We start from the raw sequence: 27,761 nt of genomic DNA, 5'->3' as shown, positions 1-27,761 counted from the left end.
ATGTCCGTCACTCTCTGCTCATAATGAAGAGTTTAAAGTCACAACATTCACTCAGGAGAAAAAAATCTGTCTTTTGATTAAAAAGAAATGTGACTTTTATCATGAATTGTTTTTATCTTTGGACCACAAATATCTCTGAATTCACAAACTAAGGCTGAGCTTTAGACCATACTAACTTTGTTTACATGGATCCCAGTAATCTTATCCTGATTAATGTATTATTTTGATTATGTTTACATTAGTAGCTAATTTATAATATTCCATTCATATTCACACTTGAACGGTCATATGTTGCTATTGCCATGTGCTGTGAAAGCTCTAATAGAATGTTACAATGTCATTGAGACGTACATGTGTCTATATATTTCACATTGAATCAGTATAATCCAAATTTTAATTAGATTACTGTATATATTAATCTGAGTCTGACGTTATTCGGGTTGAATCCGAAAACACTGCTTACATGGCAGTGTCTTACTCAGAGTATTATTCTGGTTACTACAACCGGTATGTGTTTGGTGTGCATACATGACCTTTAACATAGTGTATACTGGTTTGTCCTTCCCATGCATAGGTTTACTCCCTGAGTAAAGACAGTTAGTGCAGCAGAGTGAACCCAACGACTGAACACGCTGATATTATCAAAATAGATTTTATTCTAGACCTTGAGATCTGAGTGATATTACAACAGTCAGATCAGGAGGCTGCAGACAGCAACCATGTGAGTGAGAGAGAAGAGTACAACGTAAGTGAGGGCAAAGACAACACAAAAAAAAAAAATGTAAATTGGTATTTACAGGTTCTGTGTTACACATCAACAATTAAATCCAAATTTTATATTTTTTGTTCATTTTGAGTACATAGCTACAAATAAATCAGAATTACAAAAGTTTTGAGGAGTACAAAACCTTCAAGGGCTCTCCGACATAGCAAAGATAGAATTGACATTAGTACTTTCGGTAAGAACAAAAAATAGCAAACACACTTGAATGCAGTGTAAAAAACGTATCATCTAAAAACTAACCATTATAAAATACCATTCCACTGTCATAGACATCATTTGAAATAGTCTTTGTGTTACAGTCCAATCACTGCTGACTGTATTAAAGCAAACTTCAAAATATTCTTTAGCTTCAGTACAATTTTTTTGTTTCTAACAAGTAACATTCTAAAGAAAATGTCTGACGATGTATGTTTGATGTTTTCCATGGCTACGGGATGAGACCTGGAATGCCATGAAGTTGGCTGGGTTCGACCTAATCCAGGAGTCCGACAGGACACTAGTTACCCTTGTTTCCCCGCTGTCGCTGCAACACTTTCACAGCTGATTCATTTTTAAGAGCATTTCAAACATTAGATGCGTCTGTGATGGCTTGAATAAACACATCTTCCTGTTTCTCAATTTTTAGCCTAAAGTGCAGAGGAAGAACAAAAAAAGACCCTTTAAAAGGGGCTGCTCTATTGTTTCGCTATGACTGTTTAATGGTATTTTATAAAAAACAAAACCTCATGGTCACGACCTCGGGTGATGCACAGCAACATCACATACTGTATTTCAAGCGTCTTCAAAAAGTTACTTTAAAATCCACCCTCAGCACACGAGTGGCATACAAAAGAATCCCCTGTGATAGCACAGATATATATATTTATATATATATTATATGCAGATACCATGTTACATCAAGTCATATGCAAGCGCAGAACTGCCTCAAAACGGCAACTCTGAACACTACAAACAAAAGCACTGTCTATCTGTGCATAGGCCTGAACACAGCCCGTCTCCAGAGTGTGTGTGTGTGTGTGTAGTAATGCTGGGCAAAAACTGCCTGACAACAGCAAACCAAGGACTGTAGTGTGTACTCGACACTGGGTATGAAAAGCTGCACACGTTACAGAGTGAAAGTGGAACGAAGACTCCAAGTTGACTGCGAACACTCGACACGACAAACTGAAATCCAGAGTCGTCAAATCGCTGTCGTCATGTGAGCAAATGTTGAGTCGTGTTTTTATGAAGGTGCGATCAAAGGATCCTGTGCCGCCAGAAGAAGTGATACTGCGGATGATGCCGTGTTGTTTTAATGACTAAGCAGAGGAAATGGGACACAACTAGACCAACTTATTCTGATTATCTTCCAGCACTGGATAGCAACAAGCTATTAACGGAAGAAACACGCACAATTATGACTAATAATTATTTCACGTCAGATGAATTCATGCCGTTATGGACTTGTTTTCCTGCATCTCTCTCCCTCCCTCTCTTTCCCTACACATCCCAGAAACTAGACAGATGCCAGAAAATAAGCCATTACTGTGCCACATTACTTCACTGATGACACACAAAGCACGGCCGTGTTTTTACGAGCTCTATTTCAATGACGTGAACCTCAAGCTGTCCACACATTCAGCACACTGTTAGAACATGATATCAACATGAAGTTACAGCCGCAGAGGTTTTGAATTCTTTAGAGATTCATATTAACCTGATGAATTAACACCTGAAAACCATTTTTGAGGATTAAAGTTGCAAAAAAAACAAAGGACAGTTCACTGTTTGACAGACTGCTTCACACTTTGTAAAGACAGTCGGAAAAATTGTCAATGCTTTCATCTTCTGAGCTTGACAGAATGCCAAGAACAAGATGAGCGGATCGCCCAATGAACAGCTTCGAACACCCACTGTAAAAGACAAACCACTCCCACTCCCACACCCCAGCCCCTCCCTTCTCTCCCAACCTACTCGTCATATAAAACCTACAGAGATCCGTAAAATCCAAATTCAACACAACAATGTCCACAGGACACCAGACGTGTGCAATATGCACAGGCCAGCAGAAAACAAGCATCTTTATAAACCTGGTACAAAAGGATAAAAAGAGCAAAGCAAGAAGAATCCTGGTGTTTTGGTTTGTGTACGATGGGTCCGACATGGTTATACTGAGTGATCTAATGTTTCTTCCTGCAGGTCTTGGGCGTGGCCACAGAGACCTGTGCATAACAACTTTGTGTGGCAAAGGTTTTGGTCCTTGTGTGTACATGAGAGAGAGCGAGAGAGAGAGAGAGAGAGGCGGGGGGTGGGGCTGTAATGACAGGCCATCGCATCTGATGGGACTACAGCAGTGTGCCGGACAGGCAGGGACAGTCAGTCAGTTTGGCTATGTACACATTCGTAGTCGGTCCACGGCTCCCCCCAGACGAGTGTCATTTCCTCAGGTCCAATACACAAACCTGGAAAAACAGGAAGGAGGAGAGTTAAACACAAAGCTACAAACTCCCCAAGGGAGGCCTGATGCTTGTGTTGATAGACAAATACACGGCATTTCCGCAGAATTTAAACACCATGTCCTGCCTCCTGCCGGCTCTACCCAGGTGCCGGCCCTCGCCAGAATATTCTGGACAATTTCCTCTTGTTGTGTCTAACCCGAACAATCTCCTGCTGTGTTGTTCATTTGTGAAAGGCAAAGTCCAGAAATGTCCAGACCAAATTCTCAGGAGACTTTCCTGAATTCATGTCTGAAAACAGATAAAGACTGAGGAGCATCAATTGTCATGCTGTGACTTGATGAGACCAAATGATTGTGTGGAATAAGAGTCAAATATTTAAACACAACCTTTGTCTTGTCCATAAATATAGACACTGATGCACATTCAGCTTTATTAAGGAATTTCATTCATTTTCCCACATCAAATGTCCTCTGTTCCTCTGTTTGGCTGAGTTGAGAACCGGATTTTGGACCAACAGCTTATTGACATTCAGATACTTGATCCAAAGCCACCTCAAAGTGTGTCTAAGCTATGAGCTACTGTGCTGCAGTGTGAACAGTGATGCAGGTTTTCTTTAAGGGCCCCTCTATACTATTCTCCTACCCTGGCCAGTCCTCAAGTACCTGCTGCCAACAGCATGTCAAAGAGTTTGTGCCAAAATGGACATTTTCTCCCACATTACATTTTTAAATGATGTCAGTGTTACTTGGCAAACAAAGGAATGGCTTCAAAGTTGAATTTTGCTCAAGCAGAGACAACTGACTGATTAAGTGTCTGCAGTCACCTCCCTGATCACAGGCTTCGTGCCAAGCTGCTGTGCTTGCCTCACATTTTGAGTTGACACACTCTTGGATTAGTCAAAAATCTCACGTGACTGTGGTTTTAGCCATGTGTGTGTGTGTGTGTTTCCTATTACTGAAACAAGGAAGCCCTGTGTCATGAGTCAACCCCTAAATTTATCTGCAGCAGAAGTGAAACTGAACTTTTAGTCAACTACAAGTTTGGCCACACACCATTACCATTTAGCGGCCATTTGCCTGAGTCAAACTGTTTATTCACAGATTTGACCTACAAAGTTCATATTTCCGTAGGCAGGCGTTAGTGTTGTACACAGAGATCATAATGGCTGCTACGTGTATGACGCAACTCACCGATCCGTCTGACGCGCTGGCGCCTACTTTGTCCCCTGTGGCGTTCCAGCACACCTCAAAGATCCCTCCTGTTCCCCGGTAGCTGTGAACTAAAGCACCCGTCTGAGGAAACAAAAACACGTGAGCAATTGCAAGCTTTTTATTTTTTGTAAAGCTTTAGAACTGTATTTGTTAATCTGCTATGATCCCACACCTGAGTGTTCCAGATGTGGACACACTTGTCGAAGGAGCCGCTGGCGAGATGCCTGCCATCAGGGCTGAAGGCGACGCTGTAGACGGGCTCCTGGTGGCGGGTCAGCGTGTGGATACACACGCCGCGCTCTACGTCCCACAGACGCACTGTTGAGTCAAATGATGCGCTGGAGAGAGGTGAAGAGAAAGGGAAACTAAAGTGGGCTCTGTGTCGAGTGGAATGAAAATAAGGTGCCATGTAGCAAGTTGTAAAGTAAAGCATGTAAACAGGACATGACAGCTACAAATAAATTAAAATTATAAATGATTAGTCGCTTCATCATAGAAGAGTGATTAAATATAAATGATTGATTCACTGTTGTGTCGACTATCTCATATTTCAGATACAAAATCCTCACAAGCAAATAGACAATTCTGACCTATCTAGATTTTTGGGGGCTGATACTGATTGTACGGATATTGATATTTCAGTATTAGAATTTTTGATGTGGATATATTAATATTAGAAATACTTAATTATCATTCATAAGATGTCTTTATCACACCGTAACGACAACATTTTAATATTAGCTTGAATTTATATAACACCTTTCAAGAGACCCAAGGACGCTTTACATGTGTCCGAGGGGACAAAAGAGAAAAGAAAGTAATTGGCACAAAACAGGACAGAAATAAACAGCACTAATGGCAGGGTGGAGCGTTAAACAGGTGGTGTTTGAGGAGTTTTTTAAAGCTGTCCAGAGATGCAGCGTTGCAGATTTTGGCAGGGAGAGAGAGGGTGGGGGCTACGACACAGAAGGCTCTGTCTCCACAGGTTCACAGTTTGGTGTTGGGGATGGAGAGACATCCTGTGTTTGAGGACTTTCTGAGAGGAGTGTAGGGCTGGAGGATGTCGGTTAGATATGGTGGGGCGAGGGCGTTTTATAGGTGAGGAGGAGGAGTTTGTTGATGCAGGCCTTGATCGGGAGCCAGTGGAGGTGACAGAAAAAATGTAATCGAGGCTCCACATTTAACTGTTTGACCATAAGCTTTACTTTAAATAACTATACATTAAATATCGAACCATATAAACAGGACTTGAATTAAGAAAATAAACATACTTTGTTTTATGTCAAATGTAAACCTAAATACACATTTTGTCTGCATTGTCTGTAAAACAAAAGTTTTCATAACGGCAAACATCAATGCTGATTTTTACCAGTTGACTGACACATTGATCAGGCTCTATTTAAAAAAAGACAAATAAATCCAGGCAGAGATAATGTGTGACTTCAGAGGCGTACTTCATGATGCATCTGAAGTTTACTGAAGGTGGCTGTGTGCTTAAAGCAAGACTCTGGCCCCTGAGCTGTTTCCTCAGATGAATCCAGGTCAACCTTAGTATGACAAGTCAAACCTAAAAAATGTATCAGTCAAAACCCTAAAATAATTGTCAGGTATTTTATTGATGAGGTATTTTATGGAATAGGACTGTGACTGATCTGATCAGAGGACAGAAAATATAAACAAGTTATTACAAATTTCCCACATTTTCTGCCCCCTGAAAAAAAGATAAAAAGTTTGCGGCAAGGTCGCGATGTTGTATCAACGACTCACCAGAGTGAGGCAGTAAAGAACCTGTTTTAACACAGAACACCTGAATTTATCAAGCATCCTTATATCACCTAATAATTCTAACAAAGAAAACTATTTGTTATTAGCTTCTTTTTTTTTCTTCTTCTAAATTTAAGATTGTAGGATTTCATACTTTTGGTTTCATCTTGTATCTATAAACAGAAAACTACCCTGTAACAGTCCAGTCAAATGACACAAGTAGAAGAAAAGTGAAACTGGTGCTCATCTACTGCTGTTGTTTTCTTACCTGGCCAACATGAGGTTCGCACTGGGGTTGTTGGTCCCGGGGCCTGTGGGGCTCCACTTGATTGTGTAGATTTCTTTATTGTGAGCCTGGAGGTCGTGTACACACAAGTCCTGTTTCATACTCCAGATCTGTGTGAGGTGATGATAAAGAAGCAGCTGTTAAGTTTGCTACAAACATAATACAAAACACTTTTCTTCAAACTATGTCTGATTGAGGCTGATTTCTAACTTTTCTCGGGCATTAGGTGACATTCACTTATTGTGCATTGTGTGAACTGACCTTGAGCGTCATGTCATCAGAGCAGGAGGCCAGCAAGCTGCCAGTGGGATCCCACTTGATGGCGTTGACCTCATTCTGTCGCGAGTAAGAAGGGGGTTAGAAACAAAACACAGATGTGTTGTGGTGAACACAGGCAACAGCTAATTTAGAAACATTATACAGTATTTCCATGCATCCTGATAACTAACTTCTAAAACTAGGTCTCAAGTTTGACATGGTTTTACGATAAAGTGTTAGAGCCAAGCACTTTTTTAAGAATAAAGTCAAAATATAGAGAAAAGTCGAACTTATTATGTGATCGTTTTTTTTTATTTTCATATCGACAATAAACCAATTTTAAGATTAAAATAGAACTCTTAAGAAAACATTACACTATGTATGTTGGCAGGTCTTTACAAAATGAGTCAAATAGTTTTTCATAATCAGTTTTGTTTCAGCTCATAAACACGATGTGATAATCAGTTTAAAGAGGTTGTTCTGAAAACTGTAACTTTGGTCTGTCTTTTCATTTCCACTCCTCCACACACGCAGAACACTCATGTCTCACCGTGTGTCCCTGGAAGGTCTTGACAGGTCTGTCCTGACCCAGCTTACACACATGGATACACATGTCCGTGCTGCAGGAGGCAAACGTGTTGTTGCTCTGCCAGTCTACGTCCAGAGCAGGTGCTGTTGGGAGGCAGAGACAGAGCTAAGGGCTGCGGCAGCGCTGACATGTACAAGCAGGACATGAGAAAGCACAACATGCGTATATGATTGACCGATAGAAGATTTCTTATTGCCACACTCGATCTGTAACAACACTATAAGTGCAGATAGTACATTAGAGGGTCAGGTCTGTTACTGTCACACTCCAACAAGCTAAACAGTGTCACAGAGAAAGAGCTGCTGTTCAGAAACGTTGAATATGACAGAGGCAACGGTATCAGTCACTATGTGTTGAAAGATTTGATGGCAGAAAAAAAATAGAGCTGTGGCAGAAGGTCTGAAAACAGAAACCGTTGAATGAAGAGTCTTGTTACTCACCAGAGTGGAAAGGAAATTGTTGCTTTGCCTCTCCCGTGTGTGCGTCCCAAATAATTGTCGTCTGTGCGGGGGGGGAGAGGATATTTCCGTTATTTATCATTACTTAAACACAGTTTACATTACCCACACACAATCATATATATATGTTTATAGAGACACCTCAGGCCTTTTTATACCTGCAAGACAACTGCGCTTGAGTATTAATGTGCAGCCTATCCTGTAGGTGACATGGTGTGTTGTTAGATTTTAGTACACTAGATGGCAATGTTGCACAATGTCCATGAATGGTTTGTTGTGACAACTTCGAGAGAGATCTCAGTTTGATGGAAATGCATCACACCTTACCATAACTGATGCGCATAGATCATTTTCATTTATTTGCTACCTCTGGCTGTAATTTTGTCTCTCTTCCATTATCGATTATTGTCTGGCTGAATTTTTCAGTGCTAACTACAACCTAAAATCCACAGCGTCATTTCAGAATACAGCTCTCAAGTGAACATTAGCTATTAAAGACTTTTTCCAACTCTCTAATCCTCGAGAGCAAATAGTGACCCAACAAAATAGAATTTGAAATACCCATGAAAAGTTGCCTTTAACATCTTAGGAAAGTTGTATCTTGGAAAACCGTTCATCTTCGACAAGTGCTTTAGTAGACATAAAGAAAAAACACCAACCTATTAAACCATTACACATTTCTGTACAATTTCAACCCTCCAATGCAACTGATCGACTAATATCCTATCCTGAATAAACCTGTGACCTCCCTGTGTAACGCCTTGTTTGACCTACAGGTAATATAGAAAAGTACAGCCCCATGCAGACTGGATATATTTCTCTAGGGGAGGTGGAGGGGATTCAGTCAGTCATCTTTATGAGTTGCGAATTTCTCTTTTTCTGTGAACTACTCTTCCGTCTGTCCCTCTACCTTTCATATCTACTATCAAATATACCGTTGCAATGTCAGCTACAAGTATGTACTGGTATTTCATGCGAGAGCCCTTTTTATAGCATATATTTGTTTATATTTTGAAAATAATTTTCCAGCTAAACATACGCAGAATCAACCATTAGCCGGTCTGGTTTGCAATGTACCCATGGATGACATTGACAACTACCACTCAATTGCTTATGATACTGAAGAAAACTTAGATTAAATAAAATAATTATCAGGTAAAATCTGAAGTGTATTTTTCTATCATTTGTGGACGTTTATTTGTATTTGTATTGATGAAGATCGGAGACAATAATATTCGCAGTAAGTGTACATGCCCTGGTATTTTCATGGTATTTCAATGCATATATGCCTGTTCTTGTTGCAGATGAGAATTGTACTGAAAACAACCAATAAATTCCAGTCAGGCATTTTGAAACCTGTGCATACAACTGGTAGTTGTTAATTACCAGTCTCCATAGCAGGTATTAGAGAGCAATATCAAGCTAAAGAAATCAAATAAGCTGTCACTTCTTAGAACTAACAGCAGAAGAAAGCAACAGATAAGGAGATGTATAAACAACAATCCACAGTGGCTGCAGCCAACCAACACAGAAAACACTACATTGCTAGGCAACACAGTATTTGCTGATGCTCTTCTCTGTAGAGACACTGAAACATTCAAGTAAGTCTGATGGTGCTCTTACTCTGTCAGGATTTACTCTGTAAATTAAGAGAAGTACGCAAAAGTACAAATACAAAGAAACAAAAGTAAATATACGTTTTTTCCACCCCTGCATCTATGAATCTTTGTCTGAAAATTGTATCAAAGATCATATTTTCTGCTGGAGGCCTTTCTAAAATGAGCAAAGATGAGTTAGTTGGGAAACGATGTGATCTTCATGACAACAGCGCCAACGTTCAAACCAGTAGGAAATGCTGCTTTCATCCTGTCTAAAGGAGGTTAAGATTAGATGGAAATATTTCAGGGGGGGGGTCCATGAGACAATAACAACATAACGTTTCAAGAAACTTTCATATTTTGGAAAAGCTGCACTGCTCCCAAACCCAGGGGTATTCAACGAGCTTATTCAAAACCACAGATAAAATCAACAGGCTTTACCTTGTCAACACCAGCACTGAGGATGAAGTTTCCTTTCTTATTCCACTTGAGTGCAAATATAGGACCTTTGTGTTGACCCAGGGTACTGGCCAGGTTACCTGAAAATATAAAAGAACCCAATGCCACTTAGAAAGACAACAAAAACATTTGACCACAAATAGATCGCTGTAATATATGCTAAGTCTTACCATCTTTTGTCCATATTCTAGCAAAGCCATCATATGAACCTGTTGCTAGCAACGTTCCCTCACTCTGAAAGAGACAAAAATGTTTTTTATTCATCTGCAGTCAGTCGCATTAAATCTTTTTCACTTTAATTTGCATATTTTGGTTCAGAATTGTTCCATATTGCACAGATAAATTCCACCATCCATATTCATGAGGCTCTTCTGATTAATAAATATTTTATGAAAGATAAGATATTAGTGCTGATGTGGTGTTGTGCATTGACTTGCACTACTCAGGCTGAACAGCATAAAAGGCCTGTTGCTGTGGGAGTGACTCTCTCCCATAGATCTGGTTAGAAGGAATGTCTTGAGCAGAAGTAGTGGCCACAGGCATGCACACACGGCACTAGATTAGATTACTACAAATCTGCACTCCGTTGAGCCGACGCACACAATCTTACTGTACTACACACACACTCACATTCCAGTCTAGTGAGGTGACGTCTTTGTTGCTGGGTACATCCTGGCCTCCTTCCCGAATGCAGTGCCTCAGGACCAGCTGGGTGGATCCACCTGTGCTGTTCTCACTCAGGTTCCAGATCCGTGCCGTTGAGTCTCCGGACCTGCCCGAGACAAAAAAACAAAACATTTGGTCTTTGCAACCAGCAATGATGTGTGTGTTTAATTGCAAAGGGAGATAAGATCACAAGTGCTCACTTGAGATGCATGTGGACAGACATTCTAAAGCCAGGTGTGAACTGACATACAGCTGTGCACTTGTGATAGGATCTCTTCAGACATATGATGTGAGGTTTAAACAGGGCCAAACACAGTGGGGAGGAGTGGTAAGAGATGTAAATGCACGTTATCCTCTCAGGAGGAAACTGATTCGGTGAGACGATTTGTTTCGGACAGACCTGTGCATTTAAACCACTAAGATCTGATGCAACATGCGGTTTTTATGATGTCATTGTTTTCAAGACACAAGACTAATGACCTTCATTGAAATTCACCTAAAGTACAAGCTGGGAAGGAGAAATGCATGATGGGGAAATATTTTTGTTGTGTCTTTTGGCAGTTTCAGCCTTCTCAAATGTTTTTGAAGTCACAGTTCAGACAATGGTTGTTAAAGAAGCTGGTTACAAGGAGGCGGAGGAAATTGGCCAGTAAGTTTCACCCTCACCAGCTGTAAAGATTGATCTGTCTAACAGTGCAACGCCATTACAGGGTCACTAAGTAAATTTACTGTAGTTGACTTTATGGTCACTAAAACTCGAATTTCTCAGGGTCTGAAGCAGATAAAAACAGTAAATAAAAACCAGGTGGCAGCTGAAAGTTAAAACGCTTAAAAAGACTTTGTTAATCATTGCCTTTGTCCTGAAAACTGGACATGACTGGAAACCACAAGACCTTCTGTCAACATATTCAACACAGGTTTATTGGTTTTCTTTTTTAAATGTCAATATATATTAGCGCAAAGTCAATGATTTACAATAAAAATGTATATCTGTTTCAGACCCTTAGAAATAGGTTTTAGAAGATTTTTCCGTGGGTGGTGTCTTAATGTGTAAAACAAGAACACAATAAAATGCTAAATGTGGTTTGGCCTGATCAGCTATGGAGTAAGTAGTGGTAACATAGCCCTTGCTTCAAAATCGATGTATCAGGACAATTCTCTACAATACAGATAATTATGTTTTGCTGATATTGGATACATGTGAATGAGACTATGTCTATGATGGTGTCTGGCTGTGATTGTTAAACTGCAGTTCCAAGGTGAAAATACTCAGAAAGGGCATTGACTTGATACTGACCCCGAGGCGAGGAGGTCATTCACTGGGTTCCAGGCACAGATGAAAACTTCAGACTCGTGGCCCCTCAGGACCATGGCTTTACTCTGGGGGATCTCCACATCTCGATCATCCTCCATCATCTCTGCGAGGTGATCTACGGGAAGGAGTGAGAAGCACAAACAAAACATTTATCCAAAGGTTTGTACAAGAGTATTCATAAATGGCAGTGCCACTGTTCTGAAGACAAACTCATAATATTTGAACAAATTTAGGACTTTTTAATGCTTACATTCAGAATATGAAATTATAGGGTTTTTAAGTCCCTACGAAAACCTTGCAAGATGTAATGAATCACGTTTCCAGTAAAATGGTCTAAACTTTTTAAAATGAATAACCAACTTTCCCACGGTAATGCTTTGTAGATCAGGAAAATATACTAACAAGCAAACTGGATTATTTTTTAACAACGTTTGACATCATCTAATTTCCTAGAAAGCTTCAGTCCCACAGCAGCCCACTTACTTCGTCTAATGTTGTTAATCCAAACAGACTAGCGACGCCAGTGTTTCTTGAGGAGTCAAGTAAACAGTGCTGCACTGAGCGAATACCAGCCTGAACAGATGACAGCTGTGGCATTACAGTGCACACTATGCTACTGTTGAAAGGCCAAGAGTGTATATAAAAACACAGTGTGCCTACAAGGTGGGCGCTGAGTGTAACATAAGCGTTATCAAGCCAATGTTAGATGCTATAAATTCATGCTATAAGCCTGTGAGTACCCCTCAGCAGCATTTAATTCTGAGGCCCAGTGTATTATTGTGATTAAAACATGCTAAGAAAAGAAGTGAACAACTCTCTCATACACTCACTCACTCACACACACACATACGTTAACGAACTGGTTATAAAAAGGGGTTGGATTTAACTCTACGGAATAAAATGTGACTTAAGTCTTTTATAGCATTTTAGTCACAATTAGAAACAGGATTAGTCCCATCAGTTTACTTTTTCCTCCATCATATAATATAATTTCATATATTATTTTTTTCTGTATTTTATATATAAATGTGCCAACTTTCTGCTGCGGTATTATCCTACATTACATCATTTATATAACTCTCAGTGTCAGACTATCCCAGACAGCTTGCATAGTTCCACATAAACTTTAATCTTGATGCCACAGCATTTAGTTCCAAAATAAAATCCTGCATAAGATCACGAAACAAAAGGATTCCTCCTGTGTGACCAAACACAAGAAAACACAGATCTTTGCTAAGGTGCTGATTCAGAGGCTGAACAACCATGAGCTAGCTTACTGGCTAAGGCGTGGGATCCGTTTTCCTCCCCATTGGCGGCACCCTCTCCGTTCTTCGTGCCTCCCTGGGGTCCTGTGCCGCTGCAACTGCCTGCTGCCGCCTGCTGCTGCTGGGCCAGCTTGTCCCTGTAGGCCTGCTGTCTGGTCTGCACAACATCTGGCATCACGGCATCGATCAGGGACAGCGACTCGATGGGCCGCCCGTCAAATAAGGTTCCGTCCTACACAGAAAACATGCAGCTTTATATAACCAGACTTTGCTCATGTAAGAAGAGATTTATTGCTAATTGAGATTATTATAAGTCAGCAAAGTAACATTTTGGCATACAGGCATACTTGAGTCAAAACATAACGCTGATAGTGGACTTTTTCTTGCCAGTGTTTTGCAAATGACACTAATTAGTAGCTGATGGCGTAAAGATGATGCCTGACCTCATTGATGCTGACTTCAGCCTCCACATACTGCAGGCCCTTCTGGATGATGGAGATGAGGGCAGCAGGGGGCACCAGGGCTCCATTGATGTTGGACTGACTGATGTGGCTCTCTATGCCAAAGGTGAACGCCGAGTGGGAGAAGCCTGGTGGAAGCAGGATCATTTAGAAAGTGGGAACAGAAACTGTATGTAAAGATGGATGACGCATCTCCACTTCCTCTCACGATCTAGAAGTTAAGCTAAAATACCCTGGATACTAACGCAGCCCTCTTGAACATTTAGAGTCAGAGTCTGTGCAGCAGCGACCGTTGTGTATCATGGTCCTGTCGATACACACAGTCAACCTAACAGTAGTCAGTCATGATGTCTCGCCCCGTTTCTATAGCATCAAATAACTAATTAAAACCAAACTTACTGGAAAATTTACAATTAAACTAACATCAGTGTGATAAGAACTATCTAAAGTATCTGAAATGCATTTAACGTCTACTTTGACTTTTTCGGTGGCCCATGTCCCAACTGTTTACACGGAGGAGGTGGGATTTATGACCTATATGGCAGCCAGCCACTAGGTGGCGATCGAAAAGCTTTGGCTGTACTTTTGGTGGGCAGTCGTGTCGTCCATCTTTATATAAAAATCAATGAGAAGAATGGATTTAAAGTTCAATACCAGGGAGACATGTTCAGCAGTATAACAATACTTCATTTAAAATAATTTAATGTACTAAAGCTAGTGCAACTCACCCGACTCTTGCAGGTATCTGTAAACCAGGAAATTGACCTCATCACTGCTTATGCTCATTTTTAGTCCTGGTGATCAAACCATTGGGTCAGCACAGCATAGGAGCCTGTAAAAACAAACCACAGAGCATGACGTGGTGTTACACATCACAGACATGAGCTGAAAATAACTTTGACTTGTATCTTCAAAGTATCTTCATTACCTATGAGCATTCACATCACACAGAAACATAACATGGATACTCCAAAGGAAGAGGACATGCAGTGGCACTGAGCCAGGTGAAAAAGAGAAGTGTCACCACACACAGACTGAGGATGGTGTTACACTACGAGCTAACTCCCAAACTGGCACACATGATGAAAACAGAGAAGAGGAAGAGAGAATAAACATGTCATCGAGCCTTACCTACATCTTGCAACTTCAGACTAGGGGAATAGAATAAATTGTGATTTGCCATTTGATAAGTAATGATATATTGTTTGTCTCTCCGATTCGTGGATGCAGGAACCTCCTGGCTCTAGGCAGGGTAACATTTTCCATTCATTAACCTACAACTGGGAATAATTACCTAGGCGGGATATTTGGGACCAAACATGTCTAGAACAGACTGGCTTTAAACCTCAGCAAAAACAGATTGTACAGCTCTTGTGTCCAGCCTCCACATTTATTCATGCAGAACCCGCACTGTTTGAACGGGACTGTGGAAATAAACAAGGGGTCTGGATGAGGGACAGAACCTCTACTGTTTCCATCGTGCCGGCCCACTGAAAAAGTCAACATGCCTCCTACCGCATCCCAGAGGCTGAAATCCAAGACCAACTAAACCAAGAGGCCTGGAATCTAATAGAAGCCCTTCAGCAATCCCCAACAAGTCCTGATGGCGAATGTTTCCCACAGCGAAGCACAACCAGTAGAATACAGCACATGGCTTGAAACAACCAGAAAATCTTACATAGCAACAGTAAATGACATAACACAACATGGTTTCAACAATCATGTTTGCTATTGTTAAGGTGCACCATAATCATGTTGATATAACACTTGGGCTTATCTTCTACTAGTCCACTTTCATAGAGTGCCAGCAAAATGTCATAACCATGCAAGTGACGCAGCAGCGGTGAACAGGGTCAGAGCTTCCTTACACGAATAGTTCGACCAATTCATCATGCTGACATCTTGTCCAATATGTTTTAATGTTTGATGAACCTCAGCACTGATCGTTAGCTCTATCAAGAACACCGACACACCACTATTGACATATAATTCATTTATTCAGAAAAGACAAACAGCTTCTTTCTCCAAGGGAGTGTTTTAGCTGCTAACTCGACTCAGGAGGAACATGACCCGTCCTCACCTCACGGACTGAATCTTGTCAAGTTACATTATTTCCAGCTGCAGGTGTGACAATATAGGATTGGACAGCCTCATTAGCAGCTCGCTCGGCCGAAGCTAGGTTTAAACAACGAGCCATTTCTTTTCAGGGTCCCTTGGTTAACATTAAAGATTTGAAAGTGGATCAAACAAAAGCATCAACCTCCACATTCACAGCTGTAAATTACACACACTGAAGGCTATATGGTGGATATCTGTTCAAACAATTACTCCATTCAGACCCACACAGCGATGCAGTTTAAACATGTCAGGGGTCTATATTAATGAGTATGTGAATATGGGTCTGACAGCCCTGGTTTAGTGGGATGGCGTCATTTAAGTGAATGGCCCACAGAGGAGAGAGAGAGGCCACATGTGGGCGATCAGGAGAGGGAGCATGCAGATGGACAGACGCTAATATACATGTAATGCAGCGTAGTTCTCAGCACTGCTGACTGGAGTCTCTGCTGATAGTGAGACGCAGAGAAGCAGGGTGACAGCTCTCTGCATGCAAGCGTATTCCAGTATTAAACTCACCGACATAAACCAGTCTCACATTACCAGACATCCAGTTATTTGAACTGTGCCAAAGTAGGACTCACGCTGAGTGTTGACCAAGTTATACGCACACAGGAACAGCTGAGGACGCCACTGACGCAGAATTGTTCTTATATGAGTATCACACAGAGCTGTGCACAACCTCAGAAATTCATAGAGCATGCTTGATGTTTCTAACACACCTTCAACAGGTTATACCGATGGACCTTGAGTTACAACCAAACAAATCTGAACCATTTATACAGGTGTAAAACACAACTTATAAGTAAATCAAATGTATAGACAAAAAAGTCCACTGAAGACGCTCCCACACTATGGGCCTGTGTATGTTGTTTACCATTATCTTCCTCTGAAGCCACAACAAGAATGTCTCCAACACTTAACCTCAGCTCATTGTTTAAACAAAATGACAAGATATCCATTACACTAACATGTCGACAGTTGTAGTGGTAACCTATCGCCACTCTTGCTTACAGGAACAGTTATGTAAGCAACTGGGATGTTTGAGATGTTTCAAGATGAAACTTTTGCATGTTCTCAGCCATTTTTTGAGACATGCTTAAGACTGATGGTTTTGTGTGAGGCATTTGTGTACACCATTCTCCCACGCGTTGAATACAAAACTAAATTCCTTTCTCAACCTGACTCTTGACACTGGGTCACAGTGAGGTGATCCTCCAAGTGTCAATATGCAGCCACAGAAAGAGGCAAAACTATTTTTGTACATGGAACAAAACGCTACAAAACTGGGACATGTATCAGTGACAGCAAAATGTTTAGCTACTGGCCTTATACTGAATATGACATTATTTTGATTATGATGTTTACATAAATTGCTAATAGAATATTTCATTCAAATTCCAGTTTATTTGTTACAGAGCATAGTCTGATTATGAGTCAGATCAACATTGTTTACCAATGCATGGCATGCATCATCAGGCAAGGGGAATTACTTGTAAGCTATGTAAGGTCCAATAGGACATTATAATGTCTACTATACACGTCTACATACTGTTATTTTGCTGATGTTCTCATTTACACGTGGCATCTATTGCACTTCTGTCTGTCCTGGGAGAGGGATCCCTCACATGTGACTCTCTCTGAGGTTTCTGTGTTTTTCCCCTGTTAAAAGTAGGGTCGTTTTTCTCACTCTTGTTGAGGGTTAAAGACAGAGGATGTCGCACCTTGTTAAGCCCTATGAGACAAATTGTGATTTGTGAATATGGGCTATACAAATAACATTTGATTGATTGATTCTAAGACTATTCTCTTTATCAGGTCAATTTCATAATATTGGTGTTTAGTGAGATACCCTACCCATGTGATCACAACGTCTTCAAAAAGGCGCATCATAGCTCCCTCGTCCTCAGCAAGAACTCGCAGAACCTGAGAAAAACAGGAGAGAAAATGAATTAACTTCCTCCAACACATTCATTAAACTGAAGAAACATCACAGGTGGACATCATATCTACATTGTACCAATAAAACAGATGACAGTATTTCTCCGGGCAGAAATCACGTACTCACAAATGTTAAGAAAATAAGGAAATATTCTGCATGTAGAATAACTTGACAAACAAGAAAAGGAAATGATCTGCTTGGGATGCTTTTCCCACTTTGGACCATTTGCCAACACATACTGGGGTTTTGCTCCTATTTTCCCCCAATACTGCCAAATATACACTTTCACATGCAAGAACAGCAGGCCTTGCCAAATAGTCACGGGAGACGGTATCTGTCTATCAGCGCTGAAGGAAATTGCCCCAATTAGAGGGGACATTTTAGCAGCAATGTGTCAGTGGGTGAAAAGGCGGCACAGACAAAGTGTTATTGCACGAAGGGGCGTGTCACAAAAACAATGCGAGAAACTGGGTCATCAAAAGAAGCCCAAACAGTCTGCAGATATTTGAGCAGTGCATGATTGAACCATCCCTGAAGGGCTGTAATTAGAGGTGAAGTGTGTTTCCTTGTTGTATTGTATAAAGTAAATAAAGCACAGACATGCCACTGTCAGTTTAACTTATTAAAAAGGTGTATGATTAAGAAGATGATTGCTAACTACAGCTCACTTGTGCTGATGGATCACAAACTGGTGCCAGGGGATTGCAGCGTCTTGCTCCTTCTCGTGTTTAATCTAGCTCCATTCAGTGTTTTGGTTTGTGTCGCCATTGGCGGTCTACGCGAGCGCAGGGCCTCGGACAGATTTCGTGCAAGTTAAACCCAAAGCGAGGTATGTCACCATGCTAATCTTCCGGTAGCTAAATTAGCAAGATAGCACGGTAAGCTACTAGCGGAAATACGCTGCCCATCCCCCCACACGCGGGGGCCAGTGAATGGGCTGAGCGGACCACGGTGGAGTCCGTTAACCCTCGCGCTGTTGGAGGAAGGCAGACCTGTGGCTCACGTTGTGCTAATGGCGGAGTCAAAGTGCGCTCTATTACCGTGATACAAGCCCGAATCAAACAGCCCTTCTTATATGAATGCACTCATGCCGCATCTATTAAGTGTAGCAATGGCTCCATTCAACTCATTGCCATTACAATGCGCTGCTGGCTGAGGATCGCCCACATGTCACGGGTCACTGAGTGGATGTGCGCGGGGACCTGGGAACAGGCTTTGTCGGCCACCGTAACTTATTCGAGGCGCCTGTCAAGTGAACACTCTTCTCTTCTTGTTTACCTCGCTAACTTGTGTGATTGGCTTCCTCCGCTCTCCAGCCCATTCAAATGCTTAATGCCACAAGCTAGGTAGCGTTAGCACCCCGGCTAACGTGCGCGTTAACATTAGTTGTGTAGCCGTCCACTCACATGCCACTCGGGCTCCGAGATTTCGTCAAACGGAGCCAGTTAGCTACCAAGCTAATGTGCTGCACCCTGCGCGTGTTAGCAGACGTACTCATTACACACAACACTTCAGCCGTAAAACGTGGTTAGCTTTTTTTTAAATAGCATCTCTGACGGGGTCGTAAACCCGTCGCTGCCACTCTACACCCCACTAAAAAGAACCAGCGAGCGAGCTAGCTAGCTAGCACTAGCATGCTATGCTAATGACAGTGTTGCTGTAATCTCGTACCTACTTGGATAAAACTGTTCGCCTGGCGATATCTTCCGCAGCTCGTGTGTTCACATCAGACCGTGTTATGTGTTCGGATCACTTAGTTTTCGCACATACTGTGAAACTATCGCCGGGTTATGATATTGAAGCTAACGCCAGGCGGTGAGAAGCCAGCAACGGCTTCACATAGTCGACACAGTGGGGGTGACCCGACATGCGGAAATGAGCCGCCTGTAACCACTGTTATTTCAAAGCGCCACTCGCCGAGGCTCAATATAATGATTAACCCGTGACGACTGAGGAGGAAGAGGAGGAGGCAGCCTTCATCGTGTCCCCCCCCTACCGACCACAGCACAGTGAGCTGGGCCACTTCAAACCCGGCTACACCCCTCGTGCCACAGTCCCGCCGAGCAGCACCAGGACACACCGCCATCACGGAGACGACTAACCTATTCTCCAGACGCGATCACAAACACAGCCCGTCCTGCTTCCCCCTGCGGTCAAACACCATCCGTCCTCCAGCGATGATCGGATACCAGCCGCTGCTCTGTCACGTCAGCACGGAGACGTGTTTCTCCACTGGAACCGACCCATGAGATGGAAAAAGACAAAACACACACTCTCACACTCACACACACAAACACACGCACACACACACACACACACCGAGGCCTCCTCTGGAAGTTTGTCCCACAGCCAAGCACCAGTCATAACAAGAGCTCGCCCATCCCCCACTTACACCTCCTTTCCGCCTGTCTGGTCACCACTAGCTCTGGATTAATGACACCCCCCCCCCTTCCTCTGCTCAGTCATTCAGACTGGGAAAGTCAACAACAAGCTTACATCATCAGTGCAATCTGTGTTGTACACTGATTCTGTTTTATACAGCTCTATACGTAACACACTGGATTATTCATTTCCCCCTCAGTGTCGACTCTCCCAGCTTCCAGTTCAGTGGCTGCATCGCCTCAGGCTCCTGCATGTGAGATGATGACATGACGTGAAAAGCTGAATTGAGGATCGTTAGGTCAGTTCTTACAACAGCAACAAGCATATTCGGTGCATCGTTTTGTGGCACTGGTGGTTTCTTGCTGTCATAAATGCATCTGGGATGACCCTCTATAGTGGATACATCTGCCAAGGCCCATCTGTCCCTTTTATGAAACCTCATCTAAATTCACTATGTCCAGATTTTTATTTGGATCTGCCCCAAAATATACACACTCATAGATACAAACCCCTTAAATAACGTCAGATTTTTCTCATCAAAATCAACAAACACGTGAAATAATGCACTATTTCACGATGTTAAAAAAAGTGAACAAAAAAATCCTCATCCAGATCCACAACAAAATGTTATGGGTCCTTTCCTGGACCATTCTGCATCCTTCCCCCCCCAGAATCTGTGGTAATTCGTGCAGCACTTTTTGAGTAATCCCGTTAAATAACCAACAAACACAGAGGAAAACATAACCACCTCGGTGGAGGTAAGTCTCTGCTGTGTACAAACATGCACTCACAACATCCCACTTTAATTCCTCACAATCTGCATCCTCACAAAAACACAAGAAAACCAAAGCATCGCCTCAGAATCATATGTTTCATTCTGCGAGACAAATCATTGAGGAGTTTGACCTATAATCTTCAGCCAAGGTCACAGACACTAAAGCCAAGCTACATCATTTGCATTCAATCGGATAGTAAAAGTCTAAAAGGTTAGCATGTATATCATAACTGGGGTCCTGAGTGATGGATTTGGCTGTTTCAGATAATTTATGCTCTTGCAGTCCACTGATTGAAAAAAAAAATAATAATCCTTTGCCACCTCCCAGTCTCTGAGCTACTGTATTTGATCCTCCCACTCAGTTATATCAGCGCTCATCTGACCCTTGTCAGATGATTGTCAGCAACTCATCCACCCCAGACCTCCCAGTCTAGTATCCTGTGCCACACATTCAGAATCATGCATGGGTGATTGGATGTTACACGGCGATGTAACTTCTTTACATGGAGCAAAAGTCACAGGGTTAAAGGCCCAAGGATTGAGGTGGAGCTTTATACACACCACTAACAAATTGCAGGCCTTATTCTGAAAATGTGATTTTCTTTTCAGTGCTGTTTGGTCCATTCAGAGGCATGATTTCCCAAATGCTACCTCTTCTTCCCTTCTTCTCCAGCCAGAATAAACAGAAACAATGTGCTCCATCACTCCCACTGCTGTGTGAGGGTGTTTTTAGCTGCCAGTGAAGAAAAACGCAAAGCAAATTCCTCCTCCTCTCCAGTGCCAGGGTTTACGCAATATGTGATTCACTCCAGGGGCAGATATTGTGAACTGACTCACCTCTTCTCTGTGACTATAATCCTGCTCACCCACTTTCAAATACATAATATGCACATATTGTATACTGTATGTTAATAGGTATAAAAGATACACAACAGCTTACATCATTAAATGGTAAATTGTGTTTGCACATTGTAGTCCCTAAAATGAGATTAGCACTGTTTTCCACCATAAATGTGAGGCTGGGAGGGGAGACAGCAGTGCGGTATCTGTGTGTGGAGCCAGGGAACTAATCTTCAGGACAATAACACAAGGTTGCTAGGCATGTGAGCACAGCCGCAACACTGATAAATATGTGCCGGACATGTTGGCATTGTGTAATTGCTTGGATACAGCCACACCAGCTTTATCCACGGCCTTAGCAACAGCAGCATTGCCTTTTCACTGGCTTGTTTGCACATTTTTGTGTTAAGAAGACAGAAAAATAATCCCACGTAAAGACAGGTCTCAGATTTTCATGTTTGAAAAAAAGAAAAAGATGTCAAGATATAGACGACAACTTGAAATCAGTATATATTCTTTCTTCTTAAAAACACCTGAAATAAATCAGAAAGGCACTAAATAAAGCAGATGTCCCCACCAAGGCCCAACAGTCTCCTCAAATTCAATCAAGCGGCTCCAAATTGCACACACTCATAGATATCAGTTTCCTAAAGATGCCAGATTCTTTTCATCAAGATCCATGAATTACGGGAAATCAGTGAAAATGTCAACAAATCGTCCTCTTTCACAATGTTAAAGAAAGCGAATGAAGAAAAAATTCCTGGATTCGCCTCTGATTTTTTCCCTGAAATAGTAATACGCCACAGTAATACGTCCAGTAGTATTTGTATAATCTTGTTTAGAAACAAAGCAACCAACCAACAAACAAATATGGGTGAAGATGAAAACTCCTTGGAGGTATTAACACATGCACACAACAAAAACTCTAACAAGCGGATGCATTGTATTGTACTTATTTGCATAGATGTGTTTTCTCAAAATAAAAGCGTCCATAATAAAGATGCATAAAAACAGATTAGAAATATCTACAGTAGAATTGAAATCTTTGTATCCATCAGCACAGTGATACACAACTGCACTGCAGGCGACACCTCCACTAACCACTGTACAAATATCATTGACACTTCCCGTACCTAAGATGATAATAACTGTATCCTACAGCTGATGTGAAAGTCTCCTCACGTGCATCATCAACATGATGCTTTACGTGCTAAAAGGCAGTGAGCGACAGAAAGAGGAGGAAAAGGGAGCAGGAGCAGGGACTGCAGCTCAGCTCCTCTGCCTGCTCAGCAAGAGCTATTTTTAGTTGCTGAGAGACAAAGGAGCAGAATCGTCTTTCATCCCCTCTCTCTCTTACTGGGTTGTTTCGCGTCCAAATGTGGCATGAAGACAGCGTGCACGTCTTTGTATCTATGTTTAGGCCTAACCTCAAATAAATGCGAATGCCTCTCCATCTGCCCTCTTTTTTTTTCTCATCCTGCTATTTGTGCACATTTTCTCTGCTGTCCTATACTGTATGCAGAAGGGGGGCTATTTTTCCCCCCAAGGCTGAAGGCCAAGGTATAATTACCTCAGAAAGGCATCTGAGCTAAAGAGTAAGGAAGCAGCTGTGGAGATTTTCTTTTATACTGCACTCTTTGTACTGTTGTCATCACTGGATGTGTCTTAGAGGAGACAGAAAGTGGTACAAAGTGGTAATAAGTGTGCACTCCCAGTAGAATATGACCTGACGCTGCTGGTGTGAAGGACAAACTGGCTCATAGCTGAAGACTGCGAGGGGAAACCCTCCATCTGCTCAGAACAACACTGTCATCACTGGCCAAATGCTTTGGATTCTCATTCATTCATTCAACCTTTATTTGAACTAGAGACCTTATTTATAAAATGGCGAATTTCAGAGAACAAACAAAACATTCCAAGACACAAATAAGAAACAGTACAAGTGAATAGAATTTTATCTAAAGCAAATGAATCAATTAAAACAAATGAATAAACTAAAAATAAGAAGAGATTGAAAAGTTAAATAGCCCTAATAATAAAAGATGATCTGAGTTTCAGATTGTTCTGTATGTTATTCAAATTTTAGACATATATACAGACCAAGACAATACATAGAAAGACAAAATAGTTAGTAACGCTTTATTTGAGACTGGCAGGTCCATATCAAAATGAAATAAAAGTAAATGAATTAAGAAATACAGCAAAAATGTTTTTGAATTCAATCATCACACTTTACAAAGGGATTAAATACACATCAGACTTTTGTTCCAGTGTTTCCAAAAACAAGATGAGTAATGTTGTGTCGGTTAAGGCCCCTATGATCACATTTTTTTTACTTAATTGGAATATAAAATTATGCATAAACACACCTATATACAATATACAATAATACAGTCTATACATCTAGCGTACAAATTAAGGTATAATGTTCTGAAGGGTGAAATAAGTCAGGGGCTGGTATAATGGTTATAAAACAAATATAAAAAGCGTGATTTATTTCACAAATTTCCTTATTGAGTAATGATATCTGTATAGCATGAAACAAAATGAAATACAGACATAAATAACTACAATAATCTTTAACTGTTTTACTGATTTAACACAGATAATCTTTCTTAATGTGCATCTTTTTGGGGTAAATAAGGAAGCTGTGTGTTATGTATCCATTATAAAGATATAACTCTATAGATCTACAACCAACAACCTAACACTAACATAGTTTCACATTTCATCTGATCAGTTGCTGGTAAATCAGACAAAGAGGAATCTCCCCAACCCACTCTTTCTCCTGTATCTGAGGTTGCAGAGACACCTAGTGGCCGTAAGTGTTCTTGTCTCCGTGTTTCACTTTGAAGTTGCCCATACATACTGTACATGGAAAGGCGGAGGTGTTTGAAATAACTGCTCCTGAAATCCTTCGTGGAAGTGTCTGCAATAATCATAGCGGCGGGCCCCCAGCGGAGCCCCTTCAGAGCCAGAGTACAGTGGAGATTCATTGTGTGGGACCATTTTAAGCACAGCAGCATTGTGCAGGGAACTCATATTACTCACGCAGGTATGGCAGGCATCCTGTCCACTTGGGGTAAGAGTTTAAATAAGAGGTCACAGCTGATGTCCCTCGGAGCCCACACCATGTCGGAGAGTCACTGCTGACAGTTGTAGCCCAGTGTCAGGATTATCATAACAACCCAGCGACAACAGGTAGGACCTCACAGATTGGACATATTACCACCACTATTTTAACCCAGCACACACAGGAGCCGGAGCTTATTGTAATTTGAATGTATACATGTCTCATCCTTCTGATATTTAGTTAAAAGATTTATGGATTTTATGACTGACTGGATGGAGATTTTTCTTCTTCAGGTCCTGGATGAATCACAATTAAATTGACTTAATGGGCACATGCACTCCACAGTAAAATAATAATAACAAATGTATGTACAATATACCTTAGACGTGTAGATTAGTAGGCTATCCTCTGCTCACACCACTCAGTTGCCAGTGTGTGCTCCTCACGTAAGTGTTTGCTGCTTTGTTGCTGTGCAGTGGAGGGTGCAACTTTTTTTTTAAGGCACCGAACAGTGCTTGGGACACCTGACAGCGGAGCAGTTATCACTGGAAGGACGTGGCAAAAAATACATCCTGAGACATTCGTCATTAGAGAGCGTGATGATAGCAGGTCAGGCTTTAAATTCCACCGTGCTGCTTAGCGTGCGTGCAGAGTCCACATGTACTAAAGCAAAATGTGCAGCAGTAAACCTCAGAGTCCTCACGTCTCAGGTTTGTCCATGTATGTTGTACAAGCCTTTATTTGGTAATACAAGCTCAATAAAATCCACAGAAAGTTAAAAACAATTGGGTGAATTATGAGGCACAGACACATAAAAGCTGTCTCAACCACCGGAAAATAGACACAACACACCACAAAAACAACACAAAACATGGCTGTTGTGTGTCCTTTTGTTTTCTTTTGGCTCTTTTTCATAGCCTTTTTGCCTGTGTTTTGTGTCTTTTGGTAGTTGTTTTGTGGTTATTTTGTGTCTTTTTGTAGTTGTTTTGAGTCTTTTTGTAGTAGTTTTGTCTTTTTGTATGTGTTTTGTGTCTTTTTTTTGTGGTTTTGTATGTTTTTGTTGGTATTTGGTAGTTGCTTCTTTGTCTCTGTGAAGTTGTGTTGTGTCTTTTCTATTTACATCTGCCAAGGAGGTTAGGTTTATGTTTGTCTGATATTTAGTAGGATTACACAACAACTATTGGATGTATCACCATGAAACTTCGGTGGAAGGATGCAGTATGAGTCAGGAGACAAACCATTACATTTTGGTGCAGATCTGGATCATGGGGCAGAGCAATTTCTTTTACTTACTTTCTTGTGAGATGGAGAATTGTTGATTTCTCAGAGAATAATTCATGGATCTCGATGAAAAAAAATCAAACATGTTTAGGGGATTGATATTTCTAATTATGTACAATTTGGTGCAGTTCCCCCTTAAATGTGGATTGATTGAATGATTGAACCTGTTAAATGAGGTTTAATAAGAGGACTTTAATTGTCTTTGCTGTTTTTATGTCTTTCTTTGTAGTTTGTGTTTTTTTCTGTCTACCACGTGCCATTTAGGTTTTATCCCTCATTCAGTCAGGCCTTCAGTGTCACAAGATGTGAGCGGGGCAGCTGGAAGAAACATGAACCAAGGACACACCCGTAAATATTATACCGTGAGGTCAGCTGATCCCATCGGCCCTCGGCTCAGGATATGTACTTCATTAAACTGATAATAGGGAAATGTGAACAATGCGTTCCTGCTAGGATAAGCGGTTTCACACCAGCGCTGTGAGCTGAAGCAGCTCCTCAGACTGTCCCCCTCCACTGCTTCATGCAGTGACACTGCAGACTCAGTAGCTTTTTAAATAGGCAGAGATATGAGGAAGGATTTATTTTAAATCTACTTTTCAAGTCGGTGGCTGTCGTTCAGATCCCCTCCTTCACCCGATGGCTATGATACTGTTTCCACTTCAGTTCAGTTTTAGCCATTTCACTTCAATCATTTCAGATTTTCACGGGTCTGATTAGCTTAGGAGCGAATATACTATTTTATTGCCATGTGAAAAATGTTTTAATCACTGTCGGTTTTAATAAATGAGAAAATTATCAAGCTAAAAAAGAGTTTTCATGTAAAGTAGTCCAATCTGAAATGTGGACAATATGTACTTTAATTTTGAACACTATATTTCCATGGTATAAATGTGTTTCCTTCCCTATAGCTGTCACAGAAGGCCATGCAAGGTGAAGCTCTAAACCCGAGTGAGACGGCCTGTCCAACATGTCATTAAGGACACCAGTTATTCCTTATAAGTTATTAGGTAGGAAGTCACCTGGCACCTTTTTTTGCTGGACTGTAATGCAAGGGGTGAGGTGACGTTTCTGACCGTGTGCGTCTCCATGTTTAGCTGAAATCAATACCGTTATGTGTGGAACTTGAGGCAGTAGAGGGGCAACGGTCAGCGTGCCTTTACAGAGGAGAAAAGTTGGGAGGTTGTAATACGCAAGCAGAAAAAAAATACGTGTAAGTGTAAAACTGTTTGTTGTGCACACACGCAGCATGCAACCTCGCATGGAATGTTTCGAGGAAACTTTTACGGGCTCCTTCAGATGTCTCATGTCACACTGGGGTTGTCTCTCAGCAACATTTCCCCAACGCAGCTGGGAATGTAATACAATAAGGAAATTACTCATCTAAAAGGAACTTGTTGGCTTGTTTTCGAGCTTTGCTGCTCCCTCTGGTCGGGTTGTTATCCCCTCAAAAATGAAAATGTTAGAGGCTACAAAAATACCCAACAATATAAAACCTAATCCATTCCATATTGAAGGAGAGTAAATAAATAATGTGACTTGATTGTTGACTCCTACTTGATTTATTGCTACTTCCTCTGGGTCATGATGCAGCACACTATTGATTTAGACAGGGCCATGACATCACAGATTTGATGTGAGCAAATGACCGCACACGCTTAACAACACGGTCACGTAAAGACATTTGTCATAAATCCTGTTTGTGAATAAATACCTGGCAATTTCATGAGTGGGTTTGCATTGACCCTCACCTTGACGCTAACGCTCGGCAGACCCAAAACTAATAACTCATAATGTCTCAGCC

At 41.4% G+C, this 27,761-nt stretch overlaps 1 protein-coding gene across 6 annotated transcripts; it reads right to left on the bottom strand.

Moving 5' to 3' along the window:
• Positions 1-636: 636 nt before the first annotated feature.
• LOC117778035 (F-box-like/WD repeat-containing protein TBL1XR1) lies at positions 637-19,983 on the bottom strand. Of its 6 annotated transcripts, none has more exons than XM_034613231.1 (16): positions 19,712-19,981; positions 17,525-17,593; positions 14,281-14,384; positions 13,535-13,680; positions 13,104-13,323; positions 11,809-11,941; positions 10,476-10,617; positions 10,016-10,079; positions 9,828-9,925; positions 7,771-7,831; positions 7,292-7,413; positions 6,745-6,819; positions 6,466-6,593; positions 4,606-4,771; positions 4,413-4,514; positions 637-3,225 (listed from the first exon to the last, which is right to left on the bottom strand). In XM_034613231.1, the coding sequence occupies exons 3-16, from the start codon at positions 14,336-14,338 to the stop codon at positions 3,199-3,201; spliced, it is 1,542 nt and encodes a 513-aa protein (XP_034469122.1). In that variant the 5' UTR covers positions 14,339-14,384; positions 17,525-17,593; positions 19,712-19,981; the 3' UTR covers positions 637-3,198. The 6 variants fall into 6 exon arrangements, with proteins under 6 accessions (XP_034469122.1, XP_034469124.1, XP_034469123.1 ...); XM_034613233.1 differs by lacking the exon at positions 19,712-19,981 and adding an exon at positions 19,281-19,476; XM_034613232.1 differs by lacking the exon at positions 19,712-19,981 and adding an exon at positions 19,285-19,476.
• Between the last annotated feature and the right edge of the window lie 7,778 nt (positions 19,984-27,761).

The sequence above is a fragment of the Hippoglossus hippoglossus genome, chromosome 17 (genome assembly GCF_009819705.1).
Source record: "Hippoglossus hippoglossus isolate fHipHip1 chromosome 17, fHipHip1.pri, whole genome shotgun sequence".
Lineage (NCBI taxonomy): Eukaryota > Metazoa > Chordata > Actinopteri > Pleuronectiformes > Pleuronectidae > Hippoglossus > Hippoglossus hippoglossus.
Note: the sequence above shows the minus strand (reverse complement) of the source record. Positions and strands in the feature narration are given on the sequence as shown.

Coding starts and splice junctions, on each gene's coding strand:
- LOC117778035 (XM_034613231.1), bottom strand. CDS start 14,338: ATGAGCATAAGCAGTGATGAGGTCAATTTCCTGGTTTACAGATACCTG. Junction 13,324..13,534: donor CTGAAGTCAGCATCAATGAG/GTCAGGCATCAT, acceptor TTTTCTGTGTAG/GACGGAACCTTATTTGACGG. Junction 3,226..4,412: donor CCAGCGCGTCAGACGGATCG/GTGAGTTGCGTC, acceptor CTGTTTTTCCAG/GTTTGTGTATTGGACCTGAG.